This window comes from Ovis canadensis, chromosome 14 (assembly GCF_042477335.2).
Source record: "Ovis canadensis isolate MfBH-ARS-UI-01 breed Bighorn chromosome 14, ARS-UI_OviCan_v2, whole genome shotgun sequence".
NCBI classification, from domain to species: domain Eukaryota; kingdom Metazoa; phylum Chordata; class Mammalia; order Artiodactyla; family Bovidae; genus Ovis; species Ovis canadensis.
In genome coordinates this window covers 77,829,429-77,845,317 of record NC_091258.1, presented here as the reverse complement: position 1 = coordinate 77,845,317, position 15,889 = coordinate 77,829,429, and the positions used below count along the sequence as shown (strand labels likewise).

Below are 15,889 nucleotides of genomic sequence, written 5' to 3'. Positions count from 1 at the left end.
CCGTCTCCTGAAGGGTCCCGCATCAGAGCGGGGGTGGGCGGGGGGGGGGGAGGCGGTTCTCCTGGCTTCAGATTCTCCACCAGCGCTGGTCCTCCTCCTCCGAGTACCAGGCGACACTGATGACCACGTGGGGCTTCAGTCTCTGCACCTGCTCCAGCAGCCTTCTCACTCGGGCTGGGTATTGCTCTTTCCACAGCCTGGGAAGGCGGCCAGAAAGGGGCCTCCTCACCCTGGGAACTTGCCTCTGATGCCTCTCTCTCCCTCAGCACTCCCAGACACCCCGCCCAAGGGTCTGAAACCTCTTCTTACACTGTTGCAGACAGACAGCTCCTTCCCCCTAGAATAAAACTCAGCCCCCGACCCTTTAAAAAAATCAAATTCCATCTCTTTCAGGGCTGTCCAAGGTGGCTCAGATGGTAAAGAATCTCCCTGCAACACAGGAAACCTGAGTCCCATCCCTGGGTCTGGAAGATCCCTTGGAGGAGGAAACAACAACCCACTCCAGTGTCCTTGCCTGGAGAATCCCCATAGACAGCGGAGCCTGGCAGGCTGCAGTCCAGGAGGCTCACAATAGAGTCAGACACGACTTAGCCGCCAAATTACCACCAAGACCGCAAGTGGTCTGGCTGGACCCTGCAGTAACCCTCCTTATGGTTTTTTGGAAGACACAAACATTTTGTCTGTTTGCATTTCAGAAGCCATCTCTGGGGGCTCACCCGATGGTCTGTAGATTAGAGGAGGGATGCATGAAGGCGGAACACAGCGTCGCCATTCCTCCGGGGCCGAGGTCGTTGCACATCAGGTTCAGGCTGGCCAGGTGCCGGCTGCAGATGAGGGCGGCGGACAGGGCCTTGCAGCCTTCAGAGGTCAGTCCACACGCCTCCAACCTGCAGGGTCAGCACAGCCAAGAAAGACCCCGCCATCTGGGAGCCTCCCTCCAACCTGTATTTGACTTCCACTACAGTCTTATTTATTTTCGATAGCTTTTTCTTTTATTATCATTATTTGGGCTCTTCTGGTGTGCTCGGATGGTAAAGAACCTGCCTGCTAATGCAGGTTCAATCCCTGGGTTGCGAAGATCCCCTGGAGAAGGGAATGGTAACCCACTCTGGGATTCTTGCCTGTACAACATTTTTAAAATTTTTAAAGAGATATATCCTATTGTTATCATCACTATTTGGCTGTGCCATGTGGCAGGCGGGATCTTAGTTCCCCAGCCAGAGATCAAGCCCACGCCCCCCGTACTGGAATAGCAGAGTCCGAGCCACTGGACCCCTAGGAAGTTGCCCTACTTCGAGTTTAAAAGTACAGTGGAATACTATTCACAAAAAAGAACAAAAATCTCGCCATCTGCAACAGCTCGGCTGGACCTGGAGGGTATTATGCGTGGTGAAGGAAGCCAGGGAAAGACAAGCGCTGTATGGTTTTACTTAAATATGGAGAGTCTGAAAAATGAGTGGATGAAGAAAGCAGGAGCAGAGTCACGGGCACTGAGAGCAAGCTCGTGGCTGCCAGGGGCGCGGCCTGTTTCGCTAAGAGCCTTTCCTGAGCGCAGAGTTGATCTGTAACGCTGCATTAGGTTCGGGTGTGCAGCAGAGGGACCCCGTGATACCGAGCGTAAAACCAGTGTTTCAGATCCCTTCCCCACGTAGGTCATTACGGAATGTTGAGTAGAGCACCCTGTGCTCTGCAGTGGGCCCTTGATTATTTCCCCGCACAGTGTTCTGTGTGTAATTCCAACCTCCTGCTTTATCCCTCTCCCACCACCGCTTTCCCGTTTGCTTGCTGCGTCTGAGAGTCTGTTTCTGTTTCATAAGGAAGCTCATCTGTATCATTTCTTAAGATCCCGCACTTGGGAGATACCATATGGTCTTTGTCCTTCTCCGCCCAACTCACTTCACTCCGTGTGGCCAGCTCTGGGCCCATCCGTGTTGCTGCCCGTGGCTTTAGCCCTTCCCTTTGCCGGGCTGCAGAGCAGGCCACTGTACATACTGGCACAGTGTTCTAAGCAGCCTCTGGGGCGATTCTGGTGCTCTCGAGAGTCTGAGCTCCACCCGTGTCCTCATTTGCTCTTTGATCCATCCTTCTCACTAGACCGGCAACGCCAGGGTCTGTATACCTTCACCATTCGGCACTGTGTCCAGCAGACACTTATCTACTTAGCTCTCAGCACCTCTGGACCATGTTGTCCAGCATTTGCTACTTCATTCATCCACATACAGGTGCCCAGTCGGCCTGGATGCCTCGGTCTGCTCCTCTGCCGAGGCTGGGCTCCACTCGATGGGATGGTGAGCAGAACCTGCTCTTTGTGGGAGCGATGTCGTGTCTGCGTTCCCCTCCCCCTGAGCCCAGCCCTCTGGGAGGTGATCCCAGGACCGTACCCGAGTCTCGTCAGGGCGTTCTTCTGCTTCAGCCCCTTGCACAGTGCCGCAATCCCCTCATCACCCAGGGCGTTGGCAGCCAGATCCAGGCTTCTCAGGTGCCGACTCCCGGTGATCACGTTGGACAGACTCTCGCAGCACGCGGCAGTGAGGCGGCAGTTCACCAAACTGCGGGAAGAGGGAGGGGATGGGGAGCGAGGGAGAGCTGGAGGTGGGGGGAGAGAGAGCAAGACGGGGACGCAGAGACGGACCCTGGAACTAACTCAGGGTGTCCTCTCTTTTGACCGGCTAGAACCTCAGGCCTCCGTATGGTAGACTTGATCTCCGACAAGTGGGGAAACTTACTCCAGGTCCTGGAGGGGACAGGACGGCTCCATCATGACCTCGCACAGAAGGTTCATCCCGGGATCTTCCAGGGGGTTCATGCTGAGGCTCAGGTGGGTCAGATGCCTGTTGCTCATGAGTGCCAAGGCGAGGAAGCCACAGCCAGCCACGTCCAGGCTGCATGCGTTTAGTCTGCGGGGCACACACAGAGAAGGGGGAGCTCAGGTGTGCTCCTCAGAGTGACCTCAGCCTTTCAGATGGCCCCCAGGGACAGTGCTGAGGCTACGGAGGCTGGAAGGCGCCTTAGAGAAAACGGCTGTGTTCCACAAGCTTCCTGCAGGCACGAGGTACAGCGCTGCTGGCTGTGAGCTCCACGTTTGTTCTTGAGTCGCTCAGTCGTGTCCGACTCTTTCGAGACCGCATAGACAGTAGCCCGCCGGGCTCCTCTGTCCATGGGATTCTGCAGGCAAGAATACTGGAGTGGGTTGCTTTGTCCTCCTCCAGGGGATCTTGCCCTCCCAGGGAGGAATCTCCTGCCTTGGCAGGCGGATTCTTTACCACTGAGCCCCCAGGGAAGCCTGAGTTCAATGTTAATGATTCAATAATATGTATTACATGAGGTGTCTGTAAACAGAAACACATAAAACAAGGTTAGGTATTGATCGGTTGGAGAACATAGGGCACAGATGAACTTTTCTCTGAAACAGAAGCTGACTCACAGCCTGGTGGTGGCCAAGGGCCAGGGGTGTTGCTGGGGGCGGAAAGGATGGGGAGTCTGGGTCAGCAGACGTGAGCTCTTGCATACAGGATGGGTAAACGTCAGGGTCCTAGTGCTTAGCACAGGAAGCGCGTTCAACATCTTGTGGCGAGCCACGATGGAAAAGCGTTTAGAAAAAGCTGAGTCACCTGTGCAGTCAGCAGAAATTAACACAACATGCTAAATCAACCATGCTTCAGTAAAAGAAATTTTAAGAAAACGCTGTGACCAGAGGCGCCCAGGAACCTAAGCCTGTATTCTCCCAGGAGCAGTGGGAGTCTCTCCGCGGAGAGTCACTCATCCTGCGCCCACCTGTCCTGTCCTCTCGGCAACTTTACCGAACAGGACTGCCGGGAGTAATGAGATGCGGCTGTGTGTGGATGAATGAGGACTTGTGGCTCGAAGGAAACACAGAAGCAGCGGTGGGATTTTCCAGGGTAGGAGCTGTCAGGAGGGGGCAGGATGCGGCGCTTCTGAGGTCCCCGCGTCCTGACCATTTCCCCGCTGCTCTGCACTCGCTGCAATAGAGCTACAGATGCTCTGGAGGCCGAGGGGTGGACTCACGCCAGCTTCTGCAGACCGCAGCTGGGGAGCTTCACGGCCCGACACAGCAGGCTCATCCCTTCGCTCCCTAGTTCGTCGCCCGACAGGGACAGGTGTGTCAAGCCCTGGTTCTCTATGAGAGCGGATGCCAGGTCTTGGCAGGTGGTGGCTGCAAGCCCGCAGCTCCCCAGGCTGCAAGGAGAGAGGCCAGAAAGGAGATGACGGCTCAGCCGGTGAAGAACCCGCCTGCCAGCGCAGGAGACGCTGGAGACGCGTGTTCCATCCCTGGGTCGGGAGGATCTCCTGGAGGAGGGCACGGCAACCCCCTCCAGTATCCTTCCCTGGAGAATCCCATGGACAGAGGAGCCTGGCGAGCTACTATCTATGGGGTCGCAAAAGAGTCAGACAGGACTTCGCGACTAAACAGAAATAAACAAACTTCCACAGAGGGCTTCCCGAAGGAGGCCCTCCCTCCCCATGCTAACCCTCAGCTTATGCATCAGCCAGTTCCCCTCCCTTCCCCCCACCCCCGTGACAAGGGAAGACAGGGCTGGTGAACAGAAGTACCGCTCACATTAGCTTCTGCAGGGCGCAGGGTGCAACCTTCAAGGCGTCACAGAGAGACTTCACGCCCTGGTCTGCAACCTTATTTCCCATGAGGCTGAGGGATTTCAGGCTGACAGACGTAGCAAGCACTTGGGAGATCACCCGACAAGAGGCTGGGGTTAATCCACAGCGATCCAACCTGCAGAGACAGGCAACGTGGAGCACGTCCTCACCTCTCTCCAGAAGCAGCCCAGCTTGCCCCCCTCAGCCGCCCTGTCCCTTCGGCTGGCTCCTGGGCGTTCTCTGCTCTGGCTTGAGGGTCCCAGCATTTGCCATGCCTGTCCGCAGCCTCAGACCTTTTTGTGGTTCAGTTTTCCGTTCACCCTCTGGGATGCCACTTCGCCTGAGCAAGTCGGTCTCACCACCTTCCCAAGCATGCCTGCCCGCCCTCCTCTGCCCGTCTTCTCATCCCCTATTACTTTATTCATCGCAATGATCACCAGCTGACGTGTTGTATGTCTGTCTGACCTATAACTGTGTAAGTTGGGGTGTCAGCGTGCTGACTTGGTGCACGGATATACTGCGGTATAACTGCCAAGGCTGCATTAGCTAACATCTGGATCCCACCACACAGCATCTTTTTTCTTTTGGTAGGAATCATTAAAATGTAGTCTTTCAGCAATTTTGATGTTCATAATACAGGATTGAGGTATGTTAGTCAATAAAGCTGAACAGACCTCATGTTTCTCTCTCTCAAAATACAGCCAAAGCACCAAGTAGTCCTGTTTTTTAGTCCCAGTGAATCTAACTGGCAAAACACACCCCCAGGAAATGACAAACTGGCAGCAACTGAGATGTCCCTGGAATGGTGAATGACGGCACAACTGCACACGCCGTATCACCGAATGGGGGGTGTGTGTGTAGGTGTGTGTGGGTGAGGGGTGTGTGTGTGGGGGGGTGAGGTGTGTGTGTGTGTGGGGGTGAGGGGTGTGTGGGTGTGGGTGTGTGGGTGTGTGTGTGGGGGGGTGAGGTGTGTGTGGGTGTGTGGGTGTGTGTGTGTGGGTGTGGGGGGGTGAGGTGTGTGTGTGTGTGGGTGTGTGTGTGTGGGGGGGTGGGGTGTGTGTGGGGTGTGTGTGTGTAGGGGTGTGTGTGGGGTGTGTGTGTGTGTAGGGGTGTGTGTGTGTGTAGGGGTGGGTGTGTGTGTAGGGGGGGTGTGTGTGTAGGGGGGGTGTGTGTGTAGGGGGGGTGTGTGTGTAGGGGGGGTGTGTGTGTAGGGGGGGTGTGTGTGTAGGGGGGGTGTGTAGGGTGTGTGTGTAGGGGTGTGTGTGTGTAGGGGTGTGTGTGTAGGGGTGTATGTGTGTAGGGGTGTATGTGTGTAGGGGTGTGTGTGTGTGTAGGGGTGTGTGTGTAGGGGGGTGTGTGTAGGGGGGTGTGTGTGTGGGTGCACGTGTGGTGTGTGCAGGTGTGTGGGTGCAGGTGTGTGTGTGAGTGTGGGTATAGGTGTGTGTGGGTATGTGTGTGGGTGTGTGTGTGTAGGGGTGTGTGTGTAGGGGGGGTGGGTGTGTAGGGTGTGTGTGTAGGGTGTGTGTGTGTAGGGGTGTGTGTGTGTAGGGGTGTGTGTGTAGGGGTGTGTGTGTGTGTGTGTGTGTGTAGGGGTGTGTGTGTAGGGGTGTGTGTGTAGGGGTGTGTGTGTAGGGGTGTGTGTGTGTAGGGGGTGTGTGTGTAGGGGTGTGTGTGTGTGTAGGGGTGTGTGTGTAGGGGTGTGTGTGTGTGGGTGCACGTGTGGTGTGTGCAGGTGTGTGGGTGCAGGTGTGTGTGTGAGTGTGGGTATAGGTGTGTGTGTGAGTGCGGGTATAGGTGTGTGTGGGTATGTGTGTGGGTGTGTGTGTGTAGGGGTGTGTGTGTGTAGGGGTGTGTGTGTGTAGGGGTGTGTGGGTGTGTGTGGGTGTGTGTGGGTGTGTGTGTGTGTGGGTGTGTGTGTGTGTGGGGTGTGGGTGTGTGCGCTCGTGCGTGGCTCAGTCAGTCCGACTCTGCCCCAAACCCCGCGCCTGTCCAGGCTACCCCGGAGCCCTGAGCAGAGTCCCGCGGGCCGTGCGCGCGCTGGGTTTTGGGGGGCGGCTCGCGGGGTCTGGTTCCCCGGCCAGGACGGAACCCGGGCGCCCCGCATCGCGAGCGCAGTCTCGGCTGCGGCGCCCCCAGGGACCCCCCCCCCCCGGAAGTTGCGTTTCACCCTGAAGCGCACGTGACCCGTGAAGCGCACGTGACTGCGCCCTTCGTGAAGCGCACGCGATACGCGAAGCGCAGGCGACCGCGCGCTTCCTCGGGTCGGGTTTGGCGGCGCTCATCATACACACGCGGTGGAGCACTCGTCCCGGCGCCAGACTCCCAGAGCTTGGTAAGACCTCAGCAGCTTTCTGCGAAAGCTTATTTCCAAGTGGAAAGCAAAGCAGTAACGCCCGGAAACCCGAGCGGCAGAAAGCGGGCAGCGCGGGACTCGCCTGAGAGTCTGCAGCGCGCAGTGCGGGTGCCTGAGGGCCGCGCCCGCCGCCAGCACGTCCTCCTCGCCCAGGCGGGAGCCCGCCAGGTCCAGGCGCGTGACGTTCCGGTTGACAAGCAGAGTCATCCAGAGGTGGCGGAGACCAGGGGTGACCCGGGCGCCGGTAAATCTGCAGACGAGAAAAGGGGGCTCGAGTTAGGACGAAGGGACAGGTTCCGTCGCGTCCTCGTCTTTCCTTCTCTGTTCCCGTTTTGACTCTGATCTTTCATTATTTGCGCTTACAGTTGCTCCTCACACAACACGGGTTTAAACTATATGAGTTCTTGTGTATGTGGGGTTTTTCTCAAGAAATAGAAAAACACGCATGAACACCATCGTATGCAAAACTGGTGTTGACGTGGGCCGCCTGTCCCTACACAGGAAGAAGGTGAGTGGCATTCAGTGTAAAACCAACGATGTGTTTTCTTACTATTTTAGAACTTTGCTTGCAAAGAATTACATTGCTGTACAGAATGCTTTTCTCTCTTATAACCAGAGAAACAGCCTGTCAGCCAACCATTAAAGGTACGTGTTTTTTTAGAATACAGCAATGTTTCCAATATTGTGTTATGATTGTGACCGTAATATGGACGCCATGGGAAGTGTGTAATGACTCATTCATCCGTGTCCAGGCAGGGCTACCGGGTTGTTCTTGCAGCTTAGTTGCAAAGTCGTGTCTGACTTTTTTCGACTCTATGTACTGTAGCCCCCCGGGCTCCTCTGTCCATGGGATTCTCCAGGCAAGAATACTGGAGTGGGTTGCCATTTCCTTCTCCAGGGGATCTTTCCTACCCAGGAATCCATAAAGCAACGTTATTGATGCTTCTTCATTATCAATGTGTACATCATTATATGTATAAATACATTTATGATTTTTTTACATTGTATTTTCATTTTTGATGTCCAGTGTTACACGTATGTATAGACACATACGTAGGTTATACGTATAACATCTAAAGTGTTTTCTATCACAGCATTGATGGAGGTACTGACACATGATTCGTCAGACAGGCAATGTAAGGTTATGGTATCAATGAATACAGTACTGAAATGAACCTTCCTCACTACCTCCCCTGCTAACCAACTCCTATTCATCCTTCAAAACCCTGAGTAAATGAACCCACCTTAGTAATCCCTTCACAAGATCCTTAGTCATTCCCCACCTGTACTTTTGGGAACTTGGTTCCTGCACCTTCCACAGCCCTTATTCCCTGCAAATACGTTCTAAAGATCAGTAGGTAGGAGAGGAGAACTGTGACACAGCCACACACAGAGGGAGGTACGGGGTCTGGGAAGCCTCACATCAGATTCTGTATTTTACAGGCTGGCTGCCGCAGCTTGACACAGAGGGTCTTCATGGCCTCCTTGCTCAAGACGCTGCCACTCAGGTCGAGCTCTCGTAGGTTTGGGTGCGTGCCGAGCACGGAGCAGAGGTCTTCCCAGTGCTCATCAAGGGTCTTGATCTTCAGCCTATTGCGGAGAAGGAAACAAACATTTGTTCACACAGGATGGATTCGACATGAGCAACTGCGCGATCCATGCCTGAGGAGAGCAGTCAGGCTGTTAGGATGGGGAGGATCTCAGAGGCTCTGAGTGGATCTGATCTCATGGTCTGGAGGAGTAGTGTCATAACCAAACTGCCTCCAGAACACTTCTGTACCCACAGGGCATACCGCCAGCTCTAAGTAAGATCTGTGCTTGAATTCTAGCTGCCTCTTGAACGTCAAAGTGTAGCCACTATGGAAAACGGTATGGAACGTCCCTCCCCCAAAATTAAAAATAGAACTACCATTTGTTGTTGTCCAGTCGCCAAGTCATGTCCGACTGTGACTCCATGGACTGGAGCACGCCAGCCTTCCCTGTCCTGTGCTGTTTCCCAGAGTTTGCCCAAGTTTGTGTCCACTGAATCGGTGATGCCATCCAGCCATCTCATCCTCTCCCATATGATCCGGAAACCCCACTTTTGTGGGTGTGTCCAAGAGAATTGGAATCAGGGTCCCAGAGAAGCATTTGTACATTATTCACCACAGTCAAGATGCAGAAACAACCTAAGTGTCCATCAGTGGGTAAAGAAACTGGCGTGTGTGCCCCAGCGTCCGCTGTGGCGCTGTTTACAACAGGCAGGACGTGGGAGCAGCCTAGATGTCCACCGGTAGCGGCGTGGATAAAGCAGCTGTGGCACATACTCACTCAGTGGGCTGTGACTCAGCCATGAGAAGGAATGAGGCTGAGTCAGTTCTAATGACGTAGATGAACCTAGAGCCTGTTATATACAGAGTGAAGTCAGAAAGATGAAAATAAATACTGCCTATTGACGCATTATATGGAATCCAGAAAGGTGGTACTTATGCATTTACTTGGAGGGCAGGGGTGGAGACACAGACCTAGAGAGCCGACCTGTGGACACAGCGGGGGACGGAGAGGCTGGGATCAGCTGAGAGTAGCCTTGGAACATGTACATTATCGTGTAAAACAGATGGCGGATGGGAATTTGCCACATGACACCGGGAGCTCGGCTTGGTGCTCTGTGATGACCTAGAGTGGTGGGATGGGGTGGGGGGGGAGGTTCAAGGGCGGGGGGACACGTGTATACCTGTGGCTGATTTGTGTGGATGTGTGGCAGAAACACAACACTATGAAGCAATTATCCTCCCACTAAACATAAACACTTAAAAAGAGAAAATGTGGTGTACACACACACAGTGGAACATGATTCAGGCCTGAAAAAGAGGGAGGCACTGCCATCGGCCACAGCAGCGGTGAGCCAGAGGACAGTGTGCCAAGCGAGATGAGCCAGTCACGGAGCGACGGGCCCGGTCTCACTTAGATTCTAAAGCAGCCAAGTTCACGGAAGCCGAGCGTGGAGCGGTGCTTGCCTGGGCCTTGGCGTGGGGAACTGGGAGATGTGGGCCAAACGGTACAAAGTTGCAGTTATCAGGATGAGTGCATTCTGGAGCTCTAACGTGTTAACACGATGCAGACCCAGGGGGATAGTCTTTAGGTGTTTTCACACACAAAGAAAATGGTAACTATATGAGGCATGGGTGTGCTGACTAGCTTGATGGTGATTATTTCAGGTACATCAAAACACCAAATCATACACCTTACATGCGTGCAATTTTGCTCAGTTATACCTCTCTTGTGTTGGAAAGAAACACAAGAATGGGAATGGCAGAGGTGGGGCACTCACCCTTGGGGAGCCCCGGGCCATGCCTCAGCAGACTCATCCTTTGGTGTCTCTCTGACATCCAGTCGAACTTTCCGTAAATGCTGGCAACGACGGAGACAGGAGGAAGACACCGTTAAGTCCATCGGCCGGTTCAGCTGCAGCCACACTTCTTGGAAGCCGTTCAAGGCCAAACGAACAAACTCGTCGTCCTGTGTCTCGAAAAGGCAGTAGAAGGCCTCGAGCAAGTCTGGGGAGGTGGCGGGGGCGGCAGGGTGCTGACCCAGCAGGCAGATCCAGTGCAGAAGGCACTGCTTAGCCACGGGGGCGACGGGACAGCCTAGGAGGGTTTCCAGGGCCCGCGTCGCCTCCTTGCTCACAAGGCCAAACAGGAACCTCTTCATCTGGACCAGGTGGACGTTGAGGTCAACGTGCCTGAGCTCCATCAGGCTCTTTGTGCTCTGGGGAAACAGTGGGTAGCCCTCCCCGTCTCCCTCGACGCCTCGCAGGACGTAGAACAAGGCAGCAAAGAACTCCTGGAGGCTGAGGTGGGAGAACGCGTGGCCCCTTCCGCAGCAGCTGTCAGGGAGAAGGATGCTCGCCTGCTGCAGGGCGGAGAGCTCGGGCCCCTTCAGCCCGTGGACGCCCAGGTCGTCGCCGTCAAACACGAACTTCGCGTTCCACACGCCGTCCACGGCCAGCCGGCACAAGCCCTTCAGGGCACTGAGTTCCTCCCTGCTCAGCGCGCGCCGGCCTGCATCTTTGGGAGCCAGGCGCTGGAACACGAAGGCGGCGTACAAGCCCGTGAGGGTGTGGCCGGGGACAGGAAGGCCTTTCTCGGGCTCCCCGTGCAGCTCGAGGGCCTCACGGACAAGGGCGCATACCACGGGCACCTGACACTTGTCAAGCACCTCCTGGTGGTCTGTGCCCGCGTGCCAGGCGCGCGTCTCCTGAAGACCGTGCTTCCCGCCGCCGAGCAGCAACTGCACCCTGTTTTCCACCGAGAGGCCCCCTACCCAGAGGTAACGGGGAGACCGGAGCAGGGCTTGGAGCCTCTGCACGCCCGTGTCCTGGACGGTGAGGAGGAGGGCGCACTCGGGGAGCAGGACTTTCTTCAGCAGGCTGTGTGCCAGGACGGCCGCGGGCTGCCTCTCCACCCAGTTGGCTGAGAGGCTGGAATCCTGGTCTCCGAGGGTGAGCTCCAGCTCCTCGAGTCCATCCACCATGATCAAGAGCCTTTTGGACTGGGACAGGACCTTCTCCACCGGGACCGGGGTGTCCGGCCACTCCCTGGAGATGAGCTCCGCGAAGCTGGTCTCCCTGGACCCCTGGAGGTCTCTGGCACGGAGAAGGAAGACGTAGGAGAACAAGCCCTGGTAGAGGTCGCCTTGTGCCCAGAACAGCAGGAGCCTCCGGGCCAGCATGGACTTCCCGACCCCCGGGGGTCCGTGCAGAACCACCGTGAGAGGCCGGAAGCCCCCCGAGGGGTCTGGGTTAAATGCCCCCGATAGCACGTGCGCGTCCGGACACTCGGAGGCAAAGTCTTCAAAGTGCTGGGGTGTGTCCAGCCTGGTGGAGAATGTTGTCATCACGTGGATCCTGTAGTCCCGCGAGTGCTGTGGGTCCTCTCTGGGGCCTGCGTGGGACGGAAGAGAGGGGAATAATGGGACTGGGCGTGAAGAGAGTCACGGTTTCAGCAAGAAACAAGCAGAGACGCAAAACGAAGACCACAGAGCCAGTCGCTGCGAAGACAGCCAGCCAGCCTGCCTCTGGGGCGCTTTCGTTTCTTCCTAGCAATGTGCGTATAAGGATCTCTGGCCCTAAGATCACCTCTTCAGAGCGGACGGATGTCCTGGGAAATAGATCTGTGTCCCTTTAACTGGGCCGCTCTTTCCTGCACTCACAGCTGACGTGTGACGCTTTACGTGTCTGTCTCCCACCATAGGCTGTGCCAGAGACTTTGCTGCTTGCTAATGTACCTTTGTGGTAAAGAATCTGCCTGCAATGCAGAAGACGCAGGAGATGAGGGTTCAGTCACTGGGTCGGGAAGATCCCCTGGAGGAGGGAATGACACCGTGCTCCAGCATTCTTGCCTAGAGAATCCCCACGGACTGAGGGGCCTGCAGGCTGCAGTCCTGGTTGCCATTTCCTCCTCCAGGGGATCTTCCTGATCCCGGGATCAAACCTGGGTCTCCTGCATTGCCAGGTAGATTCTGTACTACTGAGTCACCTGGAAAGCCCCACGAAGTTCTTAGCTATCACTACCAGGACTTCCCAGGTGGCCCAGTGGTTAAGACTTCACCTTCTAACTCAGGGGTTGTGGGTTCGACCCCTGGTCAAGGACCTAAAATCTCACATACCTCGGGGCTAAAATATATATATATATATATATATATATATATATATATATATATATATATATGAAACAATATTGGAACAAATTCAATACAGACTTTAAAAACGGTCCATATCAAAACAAAGTTTTCCCACGATCACCTCCTTGTTTATAAATGTTAAGAGCAGCGTAATTCATCCACTTTCCCACCACTTCTTCCCTCCCCATGATCCCCAACTAACCCGGCACTTCTTTCATGCTTGGACCTTGGTCAGTCTTTGCTGGTGCGGAATCTTCTGATGTTTCAGCCAGTAGATACTCTGCAATTAAGAACAGGCGCGCCGCTGTCTCAATAACATCATGGCAGCCACCCTCATCAGGGATGAAAACATCCCCAGCCCAAAATACTGAAGGGAACCCATGCTCGTCTCAGCATCTCAGTTTATTCCCCAGTTCGTCTGCAGCGAGGAAAATGGAGACGCAGGGCCCGTGCCAGTCTCAACACGGTGGCTCGGCTGGGGGTACTGATCAGTAAACACCCACTCTTATTCTGATTTTATAACCCTCATTTCCTACAGTGACAGATTTTATTATCCTGGGCTCCAAGATCACTGCAGACAGTGACTGCAGCCATGAAATTAAAAGACTCTTGCTCCTTGGAAGGAAAGCTATGACAAACCCAGACAGTGTATCAAAAAGCAGAGATTTCACTGTGCTAGCAAAGGTCCTTAGAGTCAGAGCTATGGTTTTTCCAGTAGTCATGTATGGATGTGAGATCTGGACTGTAAAGAAAGCTGAGCACTGAAGAATTGATGCTTTTGAACTGTGGTGTTGGAGAAGACACTCGAGAGGCCCTTGGACTGCAAGGAGATCCAACCAGTCAATCCTAGAGGAAATCAACCCTGAATAGTCATTAGAATGACTGATGCTGAAGCTCCAATACTTTTGGCCACCTGATGCAAAGAGCTGACTCACTGGAAAAGACCCTGATGCTGAGAAAGATTGAAGGCAGGAGGAGAAGGGGATGACAGAGGATGAGATGGTTGGATGGCATCACTGGCTCAATGGACGTGAGTTTGGGTAAGCTCCAGCAGTTGGTGATGGACAAGGAAGCCTGGTGTGCTGCAGTCCATGGGGTCACAAAGTCAGACATGACTGAGCAACTGAAAAACAACAATTTCCTATGAATAATACTAATATGTTTTCCATCCAGGGATTTTTTTTTGATTCTCAGAAGGAAGAGCTTCTGTTCAAGCCCTTTACAGACACAACAGCTGAGCAACATCGAGGCGTGGACTACCTGTAAGTCTTTAGTCAATCTGGCTGCTCACACTTGGGACTTTTTGTCCACAGTTGAAAGAGAGAATTCCTCCTGATAAAGGAGAAGTGAAGTGAAGTCAAGTCAAGTCGCTCAGTTGCATCCGACTCTTTGCGACCCTGTGGACTGTAGCCCACCCCGCTCCTCCGTCCATGGGATTCTCCAGGCAAGAATACTGGAGTGGGTTGCCATTTCCTTCTCCAGATAAAGGAGAGCTATTATTTTTTTTCTACTACCTTTCTCCTCAATACCTGAAGATAACCACAGAACTTGATGTAAGTACATTCCTAGAATATGGGTACCAACATTCTGAGGGAGGGCAATCCTTAGAGAAGTTCCTTGAACCTTAGTCTCTAAATCTAAGGCAAGAAATAAGGGAGATAGCCATTCTACAGCTGTTACTGTTCTTAAAAACAAAGAAACCCAGATGCTTCAGACCTAGGGACACACACTGAGACAGAAAGTGAAGGGCTGGAGAAAGCTATTCCATGCAAGCGGAAGTCGAAAGAAGCAGGAGCGGTAATACTCATATTAGATAAAACAGACTTTCAAGTAAGGCACTTCCCAGGTGGCGCTAGTGGTAAAGAATCCACCTGCCAGTGCAGGAGACAGGAGAGACTTGGATTTGATCCCTGGGTCAGGAAGAGCCCCTGGAGGAGGAAACGGCAACCCACTCCGGTATTCTTGTCTGGAAAATTCCAGGAAGATGGACAGAGGAGCCTGGCAGGCTACCGTCCATGGGGTTGCAGAGTCAGACACGACCGAGTACATTCACGAGACAAGGAAGGCCGCTACATAATGACTGAGGGATCTATCCAAGAAGATGATGGAACAATTATAAAGACACATGCACCCAACCCAGCAGCACCTCAGTGCATGAGGCAAATGCTGGCAACTGTTAAAGGGGAAATTGACAGCAACAAGATAGTCGTCGGGGACTTCAGTACCCCACTCACACCGAAGGACAGATCTTCCAGACAGAAAATTAATAAGGACAAACGGTGAAGATTCACTTTCTTACTGAACCTTGGCAACAGCACATAGAGGCAGCACAAAGACTCTTCCCCAGATGCAGAGGAGGAGAGAATTTGCCAGAAGTCACACGTGTGGGGGCACCAGAGCTCTGGCTTGGCACTTTTGACCCGTCTGCTACCTTCAACCCACCAGGCAGACCTGTCTGCTCCTTCATGGTTTCACAGGCTGCAGATGACTTGGGTTTCCAGCGAGGCAGGCTGAGCAGTGAGTGAGTGAGTGCTCCTAGTTCAGAGTCCCGCTGTAGAGATGGGCCGCCCCCACCCCCGAGAGACCAACGGTACCTTCCCCATCTCCTGGGAACTTGAGGTCACCCCCCGTTTCCCCTACCCCCGAGGTCTGCCCCATCTCACTCACTTTTCATCTCGTCCCTCGCCATCTCAGACAGCACCGACAGGCCCATCTTTTCAAAGATGCCGATGGATGTCTTCCAGGCGAGAGACGCTCTGCAGTGCTCATGCAGGAGGGAGGCGAGGGACGCCGCATCGGCCCTGTCCACCTGGACCAGCGGGAAGGAGCACGCTGCCGGTTCTGATGCGTGCTCCTTCAGGAGGGCCTTAAAGGTCTGAAGCTCCTCTTTGCCCAGCTGCTCGAAGCACCACTGCAGTCCGTAACTGGAGAAGGGTGCTGTTTTGGCTTCTCTCATCCTGACGCAAGGCTGAGCGCTCAGGCGGAATGGAAACGTAGTCTTCGGTAAATGAAGCCAATGGGACCTGTTAGAAGGGTGAAGAGTTAGTTGCTCAGGGGTGTCTGACTCTTTGCAACCCCAAGGACTGTAGCCCACCAGGCTCCTCTGTGCGTGGGATTCTCCAGGCGAGAATACTGGAGTGGGTTGCCATGCCCTCCTCCAGGGCATCTTTCCGACCCAGAGATCGAACCCGGGTCTCCTGCGTTGCAGGCAGAGTCTTTACCTGCTGAGCCCTGGGGAAGGTCGTAGAGGAAGATTGAAAA

At 54.3% G+C, this 15,889-nt stretch overlaps 1 protein-coding gene across 1 annotated transcript; it reads right to left on the bottom strand.

Annotated features, from left to right (window-relative positions):
- Positions 1–67: 67 nt before the first annotated feature.
- Positions 68–15,584, bottom strand: NLRP5 (NLR family pyrin domain containing 5). Its single transcript, XM_069549502.1, has 11 exons — positions 15,296–15,584; positions 12,831–12,908; positions 10,278–11,889; positions 8,390–8,557; positions 7,050–7,217; positions 4,580–4,750; positions 4,027–4,197; positions 2,727–2,897; positions 2,382–2,549; positions 717–887; positions 68–197 (listed from the first exon to the last, which is right to left on the bottom strand). The coding sequence occupies exons 1-11, from the start codon at positions 15,582–15,584 to the stop codon at positions 68–70; spliced, it is 3,297 nt and encodes a 1,098-aa protein (XP_069405603.1).
- Between the last annotated feature and the right edge of the window lie 305 nt (positions 15,585–15,889).